This window comes from Lampetra fluviatilis, chromosome 6, assembly GCF_964198595.1.
Source record: "Lampetra fluviatilis chromosome 6, kcLamFluv1.1, whole genome shotgun sequence".
NCBI lineage: Eukaryota > Metazoa > Chordata > Hyperoartia > Petromyzontiformes > Petromyzontidae > Lampetra > Lampetra fluviatilis.
Genome location: NC_136280.1, coordinates 3787820 through 3808388, shown reverse-complemented (window position 1 = coordinate 3808388; position 20569 = coordinate 3787820). Strand labels below are relative to the sequence as shown.

Here is a 20569-nt window from a genome sequence, read left to right as displayed (position 1 = left end):
GAAAGAACCAATAAGATGAATCCCTGCAGTCACGAAAGCTTTAAATCGAAAAATAAAAGTGATTTCCATTTAATAACCCCCAAAAATTTCGAACAATGTTGGCAGCTCTTTTAATAAAAAAAAGTCAGCGGTACCTAGCCATGTGGGTAGCCTAAACATGACCTGTAGCTCCACGACCCCACAAGCACCGTTTCAACGCTGGTTGCTTCGATATTTGAGTTATGGGGGTTATGCACAAAGTTTGTTCCCCGTTCTCGTTTCACCTTGCCCGAGCAGACAGCAACTATGGCTGGAAGGATTACCAGCAGGGGGTGTGTGTGGTGGGGTGTTTGTTACGGGGAGCGGTGGTGCAGCGGTTAGCGTGCTGCGCTACGAACCCGGCGACACGGGTTCGATTCCCGCTCACGGCCAACACCAGTGACGATGATCTGAACCGGTCCTGGGCCTCCCCTAGGTCGACTCAGCCTCAAATGAATACCTGGTGCAGTGTGTAAACATTGCCACTAGGTAGACAAAGGCGGTTGGTCGTGGTGCTGGCCACCCACCCCCTCGTGTACCGTTCCGGCCTTCATAGGTGCTCGCTAACAGCACTTGCCCCTACGGTCTGTTAAGGCTATATGGGGGATCTTTGTCTTTGTTGTCACGGGGAAATGTCACAGGAGAAGAAAAAAACAACATCAGCCTCTTATTTGTGGCTCAGTCGATGACGCAGGACTCAAATTTTCAAATAAGTTTAGATGCGCGAGTGATGATGTCCTCGAAAATGGAACGGAAGAACCGAATTGAGTTGGTTATCAAGTATAACCCGTAAAAACTAAGTTTTTCACTATAAATCCTTTATATGCGTGGCGGCTAGAGTCCTCTCGTCCTCTGGCTTGAGATGGCTGCCACCTATGAGTCAGATGATTGCATTGCACCATTAAGCAATTGGTAATTAAATATATTTTTGTCCTAAAAAGTGTAAAATTTTGGAAAAAAATTTCACGAACATTAATTGTCACGCACAACGAGTCTGTGTGGAAAATGTCAGCTCGATTGGATCACGGGAAGTGGGTTAAAAAACGACCGAAAGATTTGCACGGTCGTAAGCAAGCGAGCGAACTTAATATAAAGGATTAAAAAGGGGGCATTTTTAAATCATCCCCCCTCCACTATTTTCTCTCCACAGTCGACGATGCACATTTTTCTGAGCACCTCCATACATACGGTACTGGGTTTCCAATTTGACTATGTTTAATTCGAATAGGTGCTATTGTATTCAGATAAATGTCACACTTTGGACAGTCAACAGGATCAATAAAATTGATTTTCCTATCCAAACAATGCATCCTAATTTGAAATAGGATAATAAAGCAAGTGCATTTCATATCAGCTTTCGTGGCTGCAGGAATCTTTCGGTAAAGTCACGTAGAAATAAATAAAATAATAATAGAATACGACGTTTCGATTGCAACACAAGCAACCATCATCAGGTACAAATGAATAATAAAACAAACATAGTAAACTTGGAAATATAATGCAATATAACACAGAGAGTCGGCCAACAAAACAGTCAACACCCCACCTAGTTGATTACGTTCTTCGTACTTCCAAGTTTACATTCATTTGTACCTGATGATGGTTGCTTGTGTTGCAATCGAAACGTCGTATTCTATTATTATTTAATACAATGTATTTCTTCGTGACTTTACCGAAAGAACCAAAGAGTGCATTTCATATCGTTACATAATTCAATGCACTCAGTATGCAGCTATATCAAATTTAAGACGAAATAAGCCACCCATTGAGGATTCCATCCAATTGTGTTTCTAATCGGGATGACACATTCACGTGTGGGTACTTTGACCTCTACCGGGACATCTGGCCGGTGTGGAAAAGTAGGCCTGTAAAAAAAGCAGGCATTATCACGATGGTAAACAACGCCAATTAGCGAATGCTGGAAGATAAAAACAATTCCGTTTTTTGAAAATTGGTAAACGACTCAGCTTAAAGTTTATTTTTATTTGTATATATTTTAAGTGATTTGTTTACCTTTCCTATACTTTTCACTCCTATCGTGTGTTTTGTATTGTTTGTTGTTGTAACGTTCTGACCCACCCTTACTGGGCATGTGAAAAAATTAACCCGTAAAAACAAAGTTTTTCACTATAAATCCTTTATATGCGTGGCATCGGGGCGGCTAGAGTCCTCTCGTCCTCTGGCTTGAGATGGCTGCCACCTATGGGTCAGATGATTGTGTGCCAGCATTAACCAATTGGTAAATAATTAATTTAAAAAATTTCCCTAAACAGTGTAAAATTTTGGGAAAAGTTTTTTCACGAAAATTCATTGTCACGCACAACGAGTCTGTGTGCAAAATGTCAGCTCGATTGGATCACGGGAAGTGGGTTAAAAAACGACCGAAAGATTTACACGGTCCTAAGCAAGCAAGCAAGCGAACTTAATATAAAGGATTTAAAAAAGAGCTGAAAAGCTCATTGGATTCCTCCTGGATAAATAAACATTATTCTGAAAACAGGGGTGACACTGCGACTTGAATAAAGTTACGTCTCATACTTCTTAAATGGAAACTCAGCGAGAGAGCGTAGCCCTATGACAGATGAGTCAGAGGCGGGGATGGCACCTGTGCTCTGTGGCAAGATGGTTGGGTTCACAGGTACAAACGCCATCTTCATGTGGGCTCCCTCAGAAACAATGTCCGTGCTCTTGGGGATGGAAAAAGGGGCATGTTTTCCTTTGCATATCACACTCTCCACCGGCGATTCTTGTTTTTAGCCGGCCAAAGTTGTGCATTGTACGGTTGGGGGTTTTGTTCCGTTTGTTACTTTACTTAAATCTTAACTCAAATTCGATACCGTTCCAGTACACTGCATCGTACTGCGTGTTCCCATTGTGATTGCCGATCGTAGGATTACAAACCCCTTGGTACGTTAACCACCTCGCCTGGTATGTAGGTCGTGGTTTCGATCCCAAACTTGACGCCTGTATATTTGGAGTTTGCGTGTCTCTCTCCCCGTGGTGGCGTGGATTTTTCTCCCGGTCCTCCGGGTTTTCCCTCCACGTTTAGAATCAACGTGCGTTTAAGGGTATTTGGCTTCTATACATTTCCACGTGATACGCCACTTTGTTGAGCTGTCATTTGTGATAGTCGTGTCGCTTCTGAAATATAGCTATATAGCTAGCTTAGTGTAGCCTAGCTACGTAAAAAAGATTTAACTACACATATTTGTACCATCTTATTTGACAGGTACTATTCTACTTTAACGAGTGTTGACATCCCCAGCGTTTAACAGTACTGCATTCTTTTATGCTTATTATAAGCTAACACCGGCCACAACCTTGAGTCGATGTGCACCATACTCTTAGGTTGTTTCGGTAAAGTCACGTAGGTAAAGAAATTAAATTAAAATTAATAAAAGTAATAATTGAAATAAAATAAAATAATAAATCACATTTCGGAGGCAACACAAGTCTCCGTCATCAGGTGGGACCGTCACAGCCAGATTTACTGTATCAAGTGAGGACCATTGTTCTCTTTTACCCCCCCCCCGTGCCATTCCCTGGCTACCACATTCAGATAAGCCTCTCCCCCCCTCCCCTTAACTTGTATTTAAGAGCTTGTCTCTTGGATTTTTCCTCACTTGATACAGTAAATTTAGCTGTGACGGTCCCACCTGATGACGGAGACTTGTGTTGCCTCCGAAACGTCGTATTTTCTAATTTTATTTACATTTAAAAAAAAATTTAACCTACGTGACTTTACCGAAAAAAAAAAACCTAAGAGATTAAATCCTTGCAGTCACGAAAGCTTAAAATCTAGAAGTAGCCTAGCTAGTTTATCAAGTAGGGCCTTGACTTTCCATCTGTGAACACGGTCCGGTTCCTAAATTGTGTGCAACATAAAGCGTACATGTTTTACTTTACGCTATTCAAGACTCCCACGGTGGTCGGGGTGATGCTCGGATTTGCTTATCAGTTTCGGAAACAAAGTCGCATTTGCAGTAAGCACACGGAGATGTTGATGTCGGGTTTGTTTTTTTTTCTTTTTGTTTAATCTCTATAAGTTATCTATAGGCTACGACTATTGTGCTTTCGGAGGTATACAATACAGTGTGAGATAAGATGCCTTCATGGATTGGACTAAATAATAACAGTTTTATAAATGTCCGAAAAGTAACAGCAGGGGAAGCAGTCACTGCACAGTGTATTACAATGTACAAAACCTAAAATATTCTTGTAAAGGTATAGTTATTGTAATAGTTTTGTTAACCAGAACTGTAACAGTACCCGGCAGCGTAACAGTGACAACATGAGGAAGGACAGGACGAATCTGTTATGACCTTTGACCTCTACCGGGGTCATGCTGCAAAAGTCACCCTGGGCTGTGGGGAGTCAGACAATTGAGGAGGAAATATCCGTGGTTACATAAATATACAGAATACAAAAAAAACAACAACTCATAACGCAGCAAAAAAAATTGAAAAATAAACTGAAATAACACAGTGCAAGTTGTACATGTGGTGGCAGCTACTCACTGAGGGCACAAGGAGAGGTCCAGAGGGGGGGGGGGGGGAGTGGGGCTGGCATTTGAGTGCGCGCATGACACATGGCGAGAAAATCCAGCACATTTAAAAAAACTTATTTTAAAAAATAAAAATGAATTTTAAAATGTTGGGACCAGTTTAGCGTACGGTTCTGTGCGCGTTGCGTTGTGTACGGAAATGTTAAGCAGACGAATCCTGCCAAGTTGCACGAACAAACGATTGGGCTGGAAATCCAGCAACATTCCTACCACCTCTACTACATTGTGTACAAAACAATGGTTCCAAGAACAAAAGAACCCGGCAAATTTTGTTACAAAGGTTCAAGTGATAATAAAAAGGCTTAACTTTGTGCGCGACAAGACTTGCAAAAAGGAAGCATGCAAACCACTGACACCGCCAGCACGGTAGTGAGCGGTCGAGGCATGTAATCGTGTTCATTTTTTGCTCAACTCGGGATGGGGAAAAAAATAAAGTCTTGAAAGCACTCTTGTTTTGGAATCCTTCCACAGGAGACAATTCTCAGAGCCTTCAAGACAGTGGCGTAGTTAACTGCACTTGGGCTCGTGGGCCGGCTGGGCCCGGGTGCCAGGTTACATTAGAAGAGGGAAATTATATGAGGGAGGGAGGGAGGGGGTAGCCCCATTTCACTGCCCTTTCCCAACCACAGAGTGCCCTGCTAACCGCACACCTACGGGCCCCCCCCCCCACTTCGCTTCAAGACTTCCAGGAAGGTCCCAAAATTAGTACATAAAGCCAATAACATTTTTTTTCCGGTTTAACAAAAAAAAAGAAAAACTAACGGTCTCGGGTCAACGGTAGCACCACCCTTCTCGGCTCGGTTCGGTTCCAGAATCGATGCAACGTGGCAGGACTTCTCCGGCATGTGCGAGAGTTTACATTCTTTTGTAAGAGACATCGACGGGGGCGAATGTGGAGAGATAAGCGACGATGGGGCCAAGGGCAATGGGCCCCCCCCCCTCCCCAGGTCTGGTACCGACGTCCGCCCGGCGTAGCAATCGAGTGCTCGACGCAAACGGACAAAGAGGGGGGGTGGGTGGGTGAGTAAGAGGCATGCGGAGCGTGTGAGGCGGAGCCAAACCGAACGCGTCGAAAGCAAAACAAACGGCAGTGAGGGGCAACTGCTACATACATAGAATAAAAACCATACGTACGCATCAGACCAGCGCAAACACACACCATGAGGTAAAGGGGCATTCTATGCTCTCTTGTTTGTCAACTCTCTTGCTATTTTCAAATCAGGCCTGAGGTGATGCACTATCATCATCATCGTCGTCGTTGTTGTTGTTGTCTTAGTTATCGTTATTATTGTCAGCAGTAACACGAGACTTTCAAATAACCGAGTCGCTTTTTTTTTAAACAAGGACGTACACTTATAAAGAATGATAACGCAAGAGGATAACGAGGAAAATAAGGGAGAAAAAAAAACTTCACAGACAGATCGTGGACTTGTAAAAAGTATGCGGTGTCTCCTCCAGGGCAAGTGATTTTAGGCCTGGCAGCAGACACGGTTTGCTGTTGTTGTTGTTGTGAGATCCAGAATGCACGTAAAGGAGTGTTTAGGACATTTAAGTGCTTTCAGGTTGCCAGTGGCCGTGGCATGTGTCCGTGCTTCTCGGAGACAAAAGCTCCCCGCCGCTTTCATCCGAGAGGAGACCGGGAGCGTAGTTTTTTTTTGTAATTCCCTCCTGCCCCAACCGCCTCTCACGCCCGATACAGTGAAACTTTTGATAAATCCTCAGCGGGTGATTTTTTTTTCTCTGTTGTATTTCTCTCTCGCTCGCGCTCTCTCGCTCGCTCGCTTGCACGCGATTGCACATTAGTGTCTTGTTCACATTAAACAAATGTACAATTATAAGAAAAAAAGAATCCCCGCACTATGTTTTAAAAACACGCAGAGGGAGATCTGTTTTAACAGAAACATTTAAACCTGGCATTTAAAAATCCAGTTTCTGAATGAATTTTTTGTCATTTTTAAAATGTTTTTTTTTTACTATTTTTTTACATATTTTATTATTAGCATTATCACTATTCTCATTTTTCTTCATTTTTTTAGAGTCCACTCTTCCTGCACAGTGCATTTTCCTGGTGGCTTCATTTTTCCTTTTCCTTCGGACTTCTTAAAAATCTCATCGGCTGATGCTTTAAAACATTTTCTCGCTGGAGTCTGCTCAGATACAGCTGCTAAAAGATGAAGAGAGAGAAAAATAATAATCAGTCCAAATGAAGATCCCAGAGAATAACTCCTCATCTCAAGCTTCGTACACCCCTTGACCGAGACGACGTCTTCAAAAATACAGTAGATTTCTAAACGTTTGTTTGAGACACTGTAGACCTGAGGAATGACAGTGATGCTTCTCTCTCTCTCTCTCTATTTTTATCGTATTTTATTTTTTACGGTCCGTTAATTTAAATAATCGCTCTAGGCCAAATTGTCTTCTTCCAAATTCCACTTCTTGCGCCAGGCTTTAAGCCTAACTTAGGCCCGATTGGAATCCAGCAAAGCACACAGGGCACTGAGGGCATTGGCGTGTGGCCAGTTTGACTAGCGCTTAAAACCTAAGCTTTATTATGCCTTGAGCGCAAGGCATAAAAAAAAGCACCTCTCTCTCTCTCTCATTCAAACTCTCTATAGTTTAACGTACAGTATTAATTCCTACGCAATAGCGATTTACGTGCTATAAGTGGTAAGTGCTTGTGAGGAGACGGGGAGAGGTGGGGTGAGAAAAACAGGCACTAAAACAATATCTCGTGGTGTTAGTTCAATGATGCGTAACTTCAAAAATCAAATAAATACTAACAAAAGGAAGGAAAGGAAATGCCTCCTCTGTACGCGAGTGGCATTGTGACCAAACCTGATGCCAAGCAACAATGGGCCCCCTTTTAGAGAATAAAGGGGAAAAATAAATCCATAAAAACTTTTTACACTTCAAAGATAGAAATCTAACAAGATTCTTGGCAGTTTGCCTTCTCTGTATCTATAAGATTACCCTTGGTATTATTAATGTTATTATTTATGTTACAGATGGCTTGGCCATGTTACTTTTCACAAGTGATTGTTGAACTACATTGACTAAGTGCTTCTAAATGCCAGCTTCTCAACAGTACACTTCAAAAGACCCCAGTTCAGAGGGACTCCACACACCCCTGTGTGTGGAGCAGTTTAAAAATACAAATTCAAAGATTCAAAGGTCCTGATCAAAGTCATTTCCTGCAGTATGTTGTCTCTCACAACTATAACGTTAAGTGCACCACAGCATTTTCCATAAAAATGAGTGACCCTACAGACGCCATATACCACACGTTCTGTGAAGATGTGGCTTCGCCAAATCAACGGTGGACTGACTTTCAGGTAGTATGCAGTTTTCTCCACAGCGGTTCTATTTTTTTTTACTTCGGTTGTTACATTACATCTTGCTTGTCTCGTTTGTAGTTTTTCTTCTCCTTTTGTGTAGGGGTGGTTTATTGTTTTTTTTTTCTAAACGCAGCCTGACACCGGGGCCTCGCAGTATTGTCATTTTAAAATAACAAAAGTTAAAATTCCCAGTCGGGGGAGTCTTCCTTGCTCGCCGCTTTTTCCAGTCGGTTGATGATGCTGTTCAGATTGGCCGCCTTCACTTCGTCTCGCCGTAGCCGCCGGCCTTCCTTCCTCGGTTTGCCGATGACGATCTCGGGCGTCTGCGCGGTCGGGCTGGATCCCTGGACGGCCACAGACAAGGGCGGCGACAGGGCGAGGCCCTGCGAAGAGCCGGAGCCCGAAGGCCCGGCCTTGGGAGCCGCCCCGGGTGTTCCCGCTCGATCTCCCGTTGCGCCAGGTGTCGAAGATTGTGGTGGCAGCGGCGGCAGCGGCGGCGATAAAGAGCGGCTCCCGCCGGCAGCCTCCTTCGCGGCCAGCTCGCCTACCTCCGGCTTTGGCGAGGACGCTGACGAAGGCGACGAAGACGACGACGAGACCGGATTGCCAAACGGAACGGCAGCCTTGGCGGAGGCGATCTCGGGGCTGTGCATGAGCAGAGCCGCATTGTTCGCCCGTGCCATCAGCAGCTCACTGAAGAAAGTGCTCGACCTTTCTACCGACTGGCCTTTCGCTTCGTCGCCCACCTGAAGTTGCTGCTGCTGCTGCGGCTGAAACAGCTGTGGGAGTACGGGACTCGCCCCAGCCATTCTGTCGACTGAAAAACACAATGACGGTGGCTGCTGAGGTGGCTGCTGTTGCTGCTGCTGCTGCTGTTGCTGCGCCACGCCGTCTTCCTCGGACACTTCCTGCTTAATGATGGGCCCCCGCGTGGTGGACGCGTATATGCTGAACGACAGCACGCTCTGGCATCGGCCGCCCGACGACTCGCTCTCGTTCTCCGACTCGGGGCCCTGGCTGCTCTGTGGCCTGCTGGGATTGGGGGCCTCTCCCTCGCCGGGGCCGTCACGCGTGCTGCCCGACGCTGACGAGGGCTCGTGGCCTGGGCTCGCCTGCTGGATCTCCTCGATGAAGAGCTCGCGGCGAATGCGGGACCTGTGCGGCGACACGGGCAACAGGGAAAACGTTTTGTCGTTAACGCCCGTCCCGTAACTGTTTGCGGATTATAATGTTCCCGTCAACTTCACTCACCGACTGCTCCACCCGTGTTGACGACTCGGTCTGCCAGACACTGACTACGGCGTTAGGGTGGCGAGATGTTAACTAGCTCGCCTGGTATACAGGAGGTCGTGGGTTCGATCCAGACCATGACGCTTGCTGTGTATTTGGAGTTTGCGTGTTCTCCCAGTGGCCGTGTGGATTTTTCTCCAGGTCCTCCGGTTTATTCCCTCCACATTTAGAAACGTGCATTTAGAGTATTTGCCTGCTATAAATTTCCACATGATAAGCCACATTGTTGAACTATCGTTTGTGGTCAGGTCGCCTCTGTAAATGAGCTATATAGCTCAGTGGACCTTACCCGGTAAAATAAAAAAAATAGTTTTGTATAGACTGTTTAGTCTGATCCACACTGGGTTCAACCACCACGACCAGGTCACAACATTTATCTTTCTGTCTCTTCCCTCAACTCCATGCCATCATCTCTTTGTTCAAGTTCAAACAACCTTGCTATATTCAAGAATTACGATCATCATTATCTATTAACACCTCCAAGTCGTGCTGTTTGTTCCTGGCCCCTTGTCACTTTAGGCCTTTGTTCAGCAAACCGCAGATTCTTGGAATTGCACCGAAAGACGCAGGAAAACATCAACGATATTCCAGCGTTGAGATATCCGTGGATAAATAATGGCTGATGATACGCCGATGATGATACGCCGACGATGATACGTACCTCTTTGGTATTGGCTTAATATTTGCAGGCTCTATACAGTCTCGACGCGGCACAGTGGCCAAAAAAGCAAACAATTCTCGAATTGAAATTTGACCCCGAGTCAGGACAACACATTGGATAGCGAGGTGGGCAAATCACTCAAACAAACAAGCGTCAACCTCAATAACATCAAAATAATAGATACCTTCGGCTGAGCCCAGATTTCCTTTTGAACTCATTTCACATCATTGCTGTTGTCACTGGCAGACAGCCACCTTGTTGTAATTTCCCCCTCACGCTGAACAGGATGACTAACCTCAACGCGTGGATACATTCATCCGGCCTGAACGTGCACGGCAGAGTCAAGGGCAAACGACAGCGCAATGGAAAATAAACTCCCAAGGCTTTGAAATGTGGATTTTTTTTTTTTAACCACGTAAGGCCCACTGAGCTATGTATCTCTTTTTCAGAAGTCATCTGGCCACAAATTATAGCTCAACGAAGTGAGCAGTTATCCTGGTTGCCAATTAATCAAACATACTGGAAATTTACAGCGGCCAAATACTCTGAACGCACGTTTCTCTAAATTTGGAGGGAAAAAACGGAGAACCCGGAGAAAAATCCACGCGACCACGGGGAGGATATGCAAACTTCAACTATACAGGCGCAAGGGACGCAATCGAACCTTCGACCTCCTGCACACCAGGCAAGGGAGTTACTGAGCGGCAGCCGAAGAGAGAATGCCGATCGTGGAGATGGAATGATGAAATCGGTGCACAGGAGCAAGTTGAGAATGTATTGGTAACGGCTTGGAGGGGGAAGCCTTCATCCAGCAGTGGATAACACACGCAGAAGAAAACGTTAATATTCTGAGCGTGTTGTTTCGTTTCGGAACGTTTTGAATGACTGGGGACTCCAGCCCCGGGTCGCACGGGACGACGCACGAGATCGGTTGGTAGGGAGGTCACGGCGCCCCCACCCGCCAGTTCACGTGCGTTAGTGTCTCCGCGTACGAGTATGCTGGAACACTTTGCCGGCGTGAAGACGGACGGGAGGTGAGCAAGGGGGCGACAAGAAGAGAAAAATCGATCGATGGCGTCAAGAAATGGAGCTGTCCCAAGACAGAAGGAAGCTTCGTGAAGAGCAGAGGCCAGAAGTAGTACACAGAGATGCGTGGCCTCCGACTAACAATTCACAACCCCTCCCTCGGTGATTTGATGAAATGTGATGATTTGGGAATGCCAATTTTTGCCTTCTCGTTTGTGCAGTTTTGTTTGTCCCATTAGCACAAATGTAAAAAGCAAATCGCATGTCATTTTCACGCATGGAAAATAACTGGTTCTTACGAGCAAAAATGAGTACGCATGGATCATGAGCGAAAGACTAAATTCGATTTGAAACGAAACTTTGTCACGTGTGACGATGCTGCGTGACGCATCGATTAGTGTCACACATTTGTACAGTTTCATACAGCCGACCATCGCACACTGGGCGGCCACTCCTTGTCCCCCACTACCCCTGTGGTGTAGAGCTCTATCCACCCAGCCATCCGTGCTGGTGACACTCTGCCGCCCCTGTTCAGACCAGGCTCAAGCCCTTCTCTTCTCCTCTATCTATGACTGACTCTGTCCTCACACCAAAATGATATATACAAGCCTGCTTTTGTCCCTCACCCCCCCCCCCCCCAACATCATGATGCAGGTTCCACTGTTTTGTACAGAGCTCCAAGATGTGGTTGCATTTATCATCATCGTCTGGATGCTTTGCTGGAGCCTTGGCTCCTGCAAAGCGAGCCGAGTTTACCATCGATATTGTATTGTAAATTGTGGTTATGGAACATACGTAGGTTAGAGCATCGTATTGACCATTGAGAAAAGCAAGTGGGCTTGGGCAAGGACGCGTTGCTCGATGGTTGAGACTAACGAAGGAGCAGCAGCGAAGGGATGGAGCGCGCCCCCCACGAGCACGTCGATCGTGGAGACGGAGCGACGAAAGTGGCTCGTGTGCGGGCGCTGCCGAGGTCGTTACATCGCAGGAAACCGCGAAAGACGACGGCGGCGGCGGCCAGGCGATGCCTTCATCCGGCTGATTGACAGCGGCCGATGATGATGGTGATTGTTTATTGTATCGGTCTGATTGAACCACAACAAAGTACAATTCTCAAGCGCACCTCTCCCCCGCCCCCATCCGCCACCGACCTGGCGGGGAGCTCCCCACCTGTAGTTGTGGAACCAGTTGATGACGGTGCTGGTGCGGAGACGCAGCTGGGCCGCCAGGACCTCGATGGTCTGCTGCGACGGGTACGGCTCCTGCTCGTAGGCCCGCTTCAACGCCTCCTTCTCCTCGGGCGCCAGCACCACACGCGGCTTCTTGGCCACGACACCGCCACCGCCGCCGCCACCGCCACAGCCACCGCCGCCGCTGCTGCTGCCGCCGCCGCCGCCACCGATCGAGCCGACGAGCGACGGCGCGGGGCTCCCGGCAGACGGCGCGGGGCTCAGGGGCGGCACCAGGGCGCCGTCGACGTCCATCGCGCCCACGCTGCGCCGCTTGAGGGAGGCTGCGGCGCCAGCGCCGTCCGAGGGAAGATAAACGCACGCACGGCATGAGTCTACGCTTTACTACCACGTGGCCGTGAGCTGCATCGATCTCAACATTACCAAGCAGCGGTTATCGAGGGACACTTAAGGTGGCATTGCCTTACACTTCTGCACCAGACTATTCCACATGCCTTGTATGAAAAACTGTAATTTACAGCCCTTTTAATTTCTGCATAAAGGCCTCCGCATACTATGTCAGCCATGGGAGATGTTTAACCATACTTCACCACGCCGGTCAATACGGGTTGGTGAAGTGGGGGGTCCAGGACCGGTTCAGATAACGCTGGCCGCTGGCGGTGGCTCCGGCTTGGTATATAAACTCACGTGGCCAGCAATTGCTCTTGAATTATATTTCAGAATTTCTCATTTTCATCATTTAAATTGTACGCGTGCATGGTACAATAAAATAGTAAATATTGCATAGCGGTGACGCTGACAATATTAGCATATGCCATTAACATAAACGATATTAACTACAAGTCCATGGGCATTATAAAATATCACTATCTCCTGTAGCGATTTACAGACAGAAAACTCAGGAACCATTAGGGTCACCCTTCTCTAACGCAACATAATCACCATCATCATTATTAACAAAACAAATCAAGGCTCCGCGAGTCATTAATGGATAACGATGATGAAACGGACACACACGACGATGGATGAAGTGCTGCTTGAGATCGGGGTGGGTGGTGATTGGTGGGTGGTGGGGGGGGTTAAAACGTGGCGAATGTTTTCGAGTGCTCAGTTGAATGAGTGGAGGCGTTGCTATTCCGGCGAGCTAACACACGGTGGCGCTATCGGCATGCTGCACGCGTGGAAGGCCCCACACACTTCAAGACGGCTTCGGTGAATTCCAGACGAGCCGATTTCCATTCAGGCTCTTGTTGATGTTAATCACGGTTTAGAAGTAGAAAAAATAACACGCGGTTTGATGCAAAAAAAAATGCAAGTCCATGTTCATTATTCATCTAAAAGCAGCTGCCTGGCACAAAAAATGTTTTAATAAATAAATGAGCCTCCTGCCTTCCTGTAGACACCACTACCCCCCCCACACACATACACCCACCCCCTCATCCTGCACCGACACACCGCTCCCACTCCCCCTCTTCCTGTCTGGCTCTCTCCATCTCCCTCCACCGTCTGTCTACCACTCCTCCTCCCTCACGCTCTCCCCGCTCTCTCCCCGCTCTCCTTCTCGCCCACTGTCGAACACGCGACAGTGGGAGCCTTGCATTCGGCTAAAGCCATCGAACAAAGGCGGTGGCCACCACGTCGCGCGGCGCTTTCGGATGTGCTCCTGTGGCCGTCTGGAGCGCTCTTCCTTCCGATATTAGGAAGCCACTGGAGGCTATGCACTTTTAAATCACCATCTAGATTGAAAACTACTTTCTTTAAAACTGTGTTTTGTGTTTAGTTTGTTGTCCTTCCCCACACCTCCGATTAGCACGTTTGGCAACGTAGAAGTTCAATATTCATACCTACATAAAGCCCTCAAGGTGCGCCTTTTTTAAAATTACGTTTACCGACCACAGGCTCAAGAGTTCCAATCGGCCAGCAACAAACGGCACCGTTGAAGGCGTCCTAGAGAATAATCAATTCGTTTCTTGAATCGAGCAAGGCTGTAAGAACGTGAGAAAAGAGATGATGGGAGGGAATTCCCAAGTGAAGCAGTGTGGGGAACAGAGAGAGAGAGCGCTGTGCGTGACCTGCAAGTACGGTGCTTGAGCGCGGTACGGATGAGGCGACACATTCTAGTAGACAGTCCTCAACATGGGCGGAGGAATCAATTAGCAACGTTCGCAGGGAATATAAACTAGGGTAGTAGCGATAGAAGAGTGATAGGGAGGTGGCTGATCTCCGGTGAGCGAGCGACTGGAGTGAATGAGACAGCACTGGAACAATCAATCAAACATTAAACAAAGTATTTTACCAGGAAAGGCCCGCTGAGCTTTATAGCTCTTATTCAGAAGCGACCTGGCTATCAGAAATTATAGCTCAATTAAGTGGCTTATCACGTGGAAATTTAAAGCAGCCAAATACTCCTAAAGCATGTTTATACATGCGGAGGGAAAAACCGGAGGACCCGGACAAAAATCCACGCTACCACGGGGAGAAAGACACGCAAATTCCAAATATAAAGGTATCAGGGTCGGGATCGAACCCACGACCTCCTGTATACCAGACGAGGGTAGTTAACATCTCGCCTCCGTGGCACCCAATCACCGGATCCGTCCACACACGAGCAGGACCACCGCCGACCTCCTGTGTCCGCTCCGCCCTTCTCCCCCCCCCCCCCTAAACACCGAGAACCCAGAGCCTCTCACTTCCGCAGAGAAAACCCCAGCCCGCGGCTCGGGTCGACGTCTCGTCGGCCGCGCTGCGCTTGCCTTTCTTCTCCAGGCGCTTCATGTCCCGCAGCCGCTCCACGCTGTGCGGGTCGTTGAGCCACAGCTGCATGCGCACAAACGGCTCGCGGCCCTTCAGGCTCAGCTTATGCCAGGGCTTGGGCCTGGCGAGCAGGTCCGACACGGAGCCCTGCGTCAGGCCCAGCACGCTCTCGCCAAACAGACGCTGCCCTGTGGTGAGCGACGGCGGCAAAGGGTGGGGGGGGGAGGGGGGACGGGGGGGGGTCAGCAGGTCAACACGGCTATACAAAGAGAGGGCCTCACGGGCGCTTTTGTTTTGCTAAAGCCAGCCAGGGGTGAAGGTGTGGCAGCCGATAAACGGTAACGTCGGTATAACCATTTGCGCCGAAACTCACTCCGTGTTCAAATCTAAAAACTTACTGCGTCCATCGTTAATACTTGCAAGCTTGCCAAAATTTTTAAATTGCAGCGCAAATTACTCAATCGGGATTCTACACGGTAGAAAAAGTCCCCCCCCTCCTCCCCCCACCCCCAGGTCGCTCTTGCAAATCCGACTCTATCCTGTTCTCTTGAGTTGTCACGTGGTTAAATAAAATAAACTACGATTGAGAAACTTTCGGCTGATGCTTCAGACAACAGTCCTCCTTCAGACTTAAGGAGGCAACGTTCGTGACGGTCTTGTTGAGCTTTGTGGTCATATGGGCCCTGCCATGTCGCGGGAGAGAGAAACCCCCAGGCTGACAACCTGTAACAGTTGCCCCATGCCTGCATGTTCCAACTGTGTGCATCTATTTACATTTCGAGGTGAAAAAATACAATTCTATAGCAAAACAGTTATTCTGTTAAATAACTTCACGTGTTTTTTTTTTCACTACAAAAACGGGGCATCTGTTACAAAGAGAAATGCGTTGTTGGCATCACTGGAAACAGTCATCAATATCGTGAGTGATGTCACCAGACAGGAATAGCCCTGGGAGTGTCCGAAGTAAGTGTAAACGTCGGACTTTGATGACAGGGCTGTTTTTTTATCACGCGATTGCTCGTGGCCATCAGCACCCGAGGCAAGCGACAACCCAGAACTTAAGAGGCGCTCGGCTCAGTGTCAGGCTTACGGTTGCCTTCAAAACCGCCGACACATTCCAGGGTATAAAATAGCACGCCAATTCAACCGCCGCTCCCAACAAAAAAAAAGAAATGTGAGCCGTCCCCTTGGTGAAAAGCTGTTACACTGTAAGCGAAATTGCATCGAGATCTGTACGCGCGGGCCTCTAAATATTCACACCGCAAGCTGCCGCTGCTGCCGCTCTCGCCGCGTATGCCCACAAGAAAGCGGCGCACAAAGCAGGGCACAACTATTCCGCCATCCCTCTGGTGTCGCCACCTCCGTTTAATTTCTCACACATTTTTGCGAGTTACCCAACATCCTCGCAATCCCCCTCCCCCCGTTCGCCGGCCTTCCCACCCCGGGCGAGCGTTGCGCTGTGTAGTTTGCCTTAATGGGACGCGTGGGTATTGGGGATCCGCGAGCAGCCGCTGCGTCGGTCCGGTTCGCACGGGCTCCGGCACGCGCTCCGGCACGCTTCGTGCCCATCGTGGAAAACCAACGTCGCGATACGATTGGTAGGTTAACAACAAAAAAAAACCCCATCACCATCAAGTGCGGGGGTGTGCGCGGAGACGCTGCTGGTGTCGACATTCCTTTGCAATGTTCCGAGGGTAAAATGTCAAGTTTGTCAAACGGTCCACTCGACCACGGTGCTCTGCCATTCTCAGCCTTTCTTGTTCTTAATCCACCCACTTGACAAAGGACTCCCGGCGTTACGTCGGTCACGGGGGGGGGGGGGGGTTGTGTGACCATACTTCTCTGTGCTGGCGCCACGGCGGCGAGATGTTAACTACCTCGCCTGGTATCCAGGAGGTCGTGGGTTCGATCCTGACGTCTGTATATTTGTAATTTGCATGTTCTCCCCGTGGTTGCGTGGATTCTTCTCCAGGTTTTTCCCTCCGCATTTAGAATCAACACGCGTTTCGAGTATTTGGCCGCGATACAGTTGCACGTGATAAGCCACTTCATTGAGCTTTCATTTGTGGCCAGGTCGTTTCTGAAAAAGAGCCATACAGCTCAGTGGACATTACCTGGTGAAACTAAAAAAACTGTTCAAAATGGTTTTTAAAGGTGGGTGAAGGGCCCAGGAATTGTTGGGATATTTTTGTTCACCACTGATGTTCACCATTGACCGGCAATCGAGAGGCAGGCCGCAAGATTCGTAGGGCAGCGCACGAATCAATGCACCACGCCGCTCCACAACGCTCCTCGTACGCGGATTGCGATTGTTTCCCTGACGTTCTGAAGTGAACTCCTTTCCAATCAGGACTCAATGAAAACTTGGTTTCATTGGGTGGACAGTATGAATATGAATGCTTTTAGACCATCTCAACACTTCGTCCCAACTGAAAGCTTAGTTTACATATTAAGCCTAAGATTGGCGAGTTCAACTTTTGATTTTTGTTTTATCTGCACAATGCATTTTGTTTTGTAATCTTAGTCACAACAGCAGAGGCATGATGACGCATCGGCTCATCGATGTGTACCAATTCTTTAAGCTCATGCAATATGCTTTGAATCTCGCATGCATGATTTGTGTGTGTTGTATGTATCAGGCTCATGCGACCCATCCAGCTACAAGTACCAACCGTGCCCACTGCACTCACATTTATTTTCACAAAATCAACCGGTGAATTGAATCGCAACCATGAACTGTGACGATTCATCCAATCACGGGAAATCGTAGCACCTCCACTCAACCGGCTGTCACAACTAGGCGGACAGCCCTTTTGTCAACCCACCGCTTCTTGACAAGGACTTCCCCACGGATGTGGGGCTCGTCGTGCGGGTTGCTTGACCATACTTCACCACGCTAGTCAGTGGCGGGTTGGCAAAATGCCAACACGCTGTCATCTAGCTTCGTGGAACGTTCACGAATGTCCTGTTAATTTCCGTGTGTCGCGCTTTCGCTGGCACGCCGCGTTGCCCGTCCCGCGCTCCTCCTCCTCCTCGGCCTCACCGAGGTTGTTGTCCGTCAGCACCTCCTTGACCTTCTTGGTGATGGCGTACGTGTCCAGCTCTGGCGAGATCGCCACCAGCTCCTGGATGCTGAGAGCCGATTGGCCGAAGGAAGGCCCCCGGGGCTGCCCGACGTGCTGCTCCTCGTGCCCGCCGCCACCGCCACCGTCACGGCCCGGGAGCGTGGCGCTGTCCGTCGCCGCGGAGACGGGCTCCGTTGCCGGGACGACGGGGTCTGGGAGGCTGCGCACCGACTCGCCGGGGCTGGGCACCGGCGATGGGGAAGGGCTGCACCCGTCCATGTCACCGCTGGGGTCTCCTGGTGGGGGGGCGGCACGGGGGGGGGGGGGGGGGGGGCACGTGCACGATGCCGGATTAGCGGTGGTCAGAGATGGCCGCGTAGCGGGTTGGGAGGCGTTTGGGAAGGAACGTAACAATACACAGATTCGTTGATTAATATTGATTCCGTTCAAGTAAAGTAATACACCAGTGGTGTAGCTGACGAGGGTGCAGGTGGTGCAACTGCACAGAGGCCCATGGACTGGACTGACCCAGGTGCCAGGCTATTAAAAAGAGGTCAATTGGCTTAAGACAGGGGGGGGGGGCCCATTTCACTCCTTGCACCAGGGCACATAACATCCACGCTATGCCACTGGACACAGGATTTAAAAGAGAAAAACAGAATGTCGGATTGTGATTTTACCAAAACACAGTCAAGACCCACGATGGCACGAATGTTTCTGGGCGTTGGACACAGAGGAAAAGCTCGAAAATCCCAAAATGAATTACGAGCGGCTGCGGTGGATTGTGAGTAAAACAACAAATGAACAGGCATTGGATTTATTTCACCACAGCGAAATAAAATTACATTTTATTCCATCAGCCTATGGCCTTTCTGGACCAATGTTTCCCAGGCCACACTCTTTTTGATGAGACTTAGAAAGTCAAAAACCAAGGAAGGTTCCTGCCCGATTAAAACTAAACGTTTCTGAAAAACATTGGTCCTTAAGGGCCATCCACACGGGCCGATGGACTAAAACGTTTTTATTTACGTAGACGAAACAAAGCCCTGTTTGTTTATTTACCGTACTGGAAAAAAAAACCCCATTTGTTGTCGTGGCTACCAGTTTAATGAATGTGTGTGAGAGGCCAATGCAGATCCCACGCCTCATTAGCAGGTGTTTTTATTTGTGTCGCCCTCGCTCATGGGCAGCTGCGGTGGCCGATGACGTTCATGGCCCTTGGCGACGCGGGCACGAGATGCCCGTCTGTGACCGTGGCGAGGGAGGGGAGGCTTTCAATTTTAATTTATTAGGTATAGCCCTGTGAGCCATTCGGCTCTTGAATCGGGTGCAACCGCAACAAACAATAAAACAAAAACATGAACAAGAAAACATCTTAAAGTGACTATGTGCAAACAGAAAATCCAAGAAAAGACAGCAAAATATTGCATAAAAAGCACCGTACAACAACACTGTGTGCAAAAATCTTTTTACACAAGTGGATTAAATGCTTCGGCTAGTTTTAAGCCCTTATCTCTTGTAAACGGGACGGGATTCGTGGGCGAGTTGGACGTGTTAAAAAGCAGCGGTTTAAGAGACCCCTCATGCACAGTGGACTCCGAGACTGGTTTCACTTGTGGGGTGGACACGCAAAGCTGCACGTTTCCGACGTTTTTGCTCCACGTTTACTGGAAGCTCCTTTCGTCTTCCTGAAGCTCGTTGAGTTTCTTGAAGACGCTCCCCAGCAGCGCGCCGAAACAGAAAACGGCGCACTCGATGCAGCAAAGGGGTGCCACGGTGGCGAGATGTTAACTATCTCGCCTGGTATACAGAAGGTCTTGGGTTCGATCCAGGCCCTGACGATGCGACGCTCTCCCCGTGATTGCGTGGACCATTCTCCGTGTCCTCCGGTTTTTCCCTCCACATTTAGAAACGTGCGTTCGGAATATTTGGCCGCTATAAATTTCCACGTGATAAGGCACTTCGGTGAGCTGTCATTTGTGGCCAAGTCGTTTCTGAAAAAGAGCTATACTGTATAGATCAGTGGGCCTTACCTGGTAAAATAAAAAATAGTTGAATAGTTGTTTTAGTTTAAAAGACACAGGCATCCTGTTGTATTATTATTTTGTATCACACTTCTTTACACCAAAAAAGCCTCGCAAAGTCTCAACTATTTTCCAGGAGGGCCCTGATTCTTTTTGCAGTGGGGGGGGGGGGGGGCGATCACTGAAATCCCAATTTGAGTGATTTGCAAGCATGTGTTACATTGTTTGTGTGTTTTTTGCTTTCTATGGGAAGAAACTACGGAAACTGGAGGAGGCCCATGGAGAACAGGGGAAGAAACACGCAAACTCCGTACAGAAAGGTGCGCAGGGTCAGGAATTGAACCCAGGGCCATTCTTGCTGTGAGGCACGAGTATTACACCGCTGCGCCACCCCTGCCACCAAACTTGTAAACAACGCACGTTTAACTACTTTCGCACCGTACGTAACCAACCGTGTTAATCGGAGGTGCGGGGGGAAGAACATCTAACTAAACGTAACATTTTGAAAGAAATCAGTTTTCGATCAAGCCAACATATCACCATCAGGGGCTTGGCACTGCCACGTGGATGGGGCAGTTGTGGCCTGACGGCACAAAAGGAGTACTTGAAAGAGAGGCAAAAAAACGTAGGTGTACAAGAAGT

The 20569-nt window shown here is 48.3% G+C and overlaps 1 protein-coding gene across 9 annotated transcripts in view; it reads right to left on the bottom strand.

Moving 5' to 3' along the window:
* Positions 1 to 3882: 3882 nt before the first annotated feature.
* LOC144933057 (homeobox protein cut-like 1) overlaps positions 3883 to 20569 on the bottom strand; it is a 198265-nt gene continuing 181578 nt past the window's right edge. For 8 of the 9 annotated variants that reach the window (XM_078857540.1, XM_078857547.1, XM_078857548.1 and 5 more), the window contains 4 exons: positions 17882 to 18199; positions 14775 to 15026; positions 12065 to 12407; positions 3883 to 9072 (listed from right to left, as the gene is read on the bottom strand). In XM_078857540.1, the coding sequence (XP_078713666.1) occupies positions 8097 to 9072; positions 12065 to 12407; positions 14775 to 15026; positions 17882 to 18199 (1889 nt within the window). In that variant the 3' untranslated portion in view covers positions 3883 to 8096. The remainder of the gene's footprint in view (positions 9073 to 12064; positions 12408 to 14774; positions 15027 to 17881; positions 18200 to 20569) is intronic. The other variant, XM_078857546.1, reaches the window with a different exon arrangement.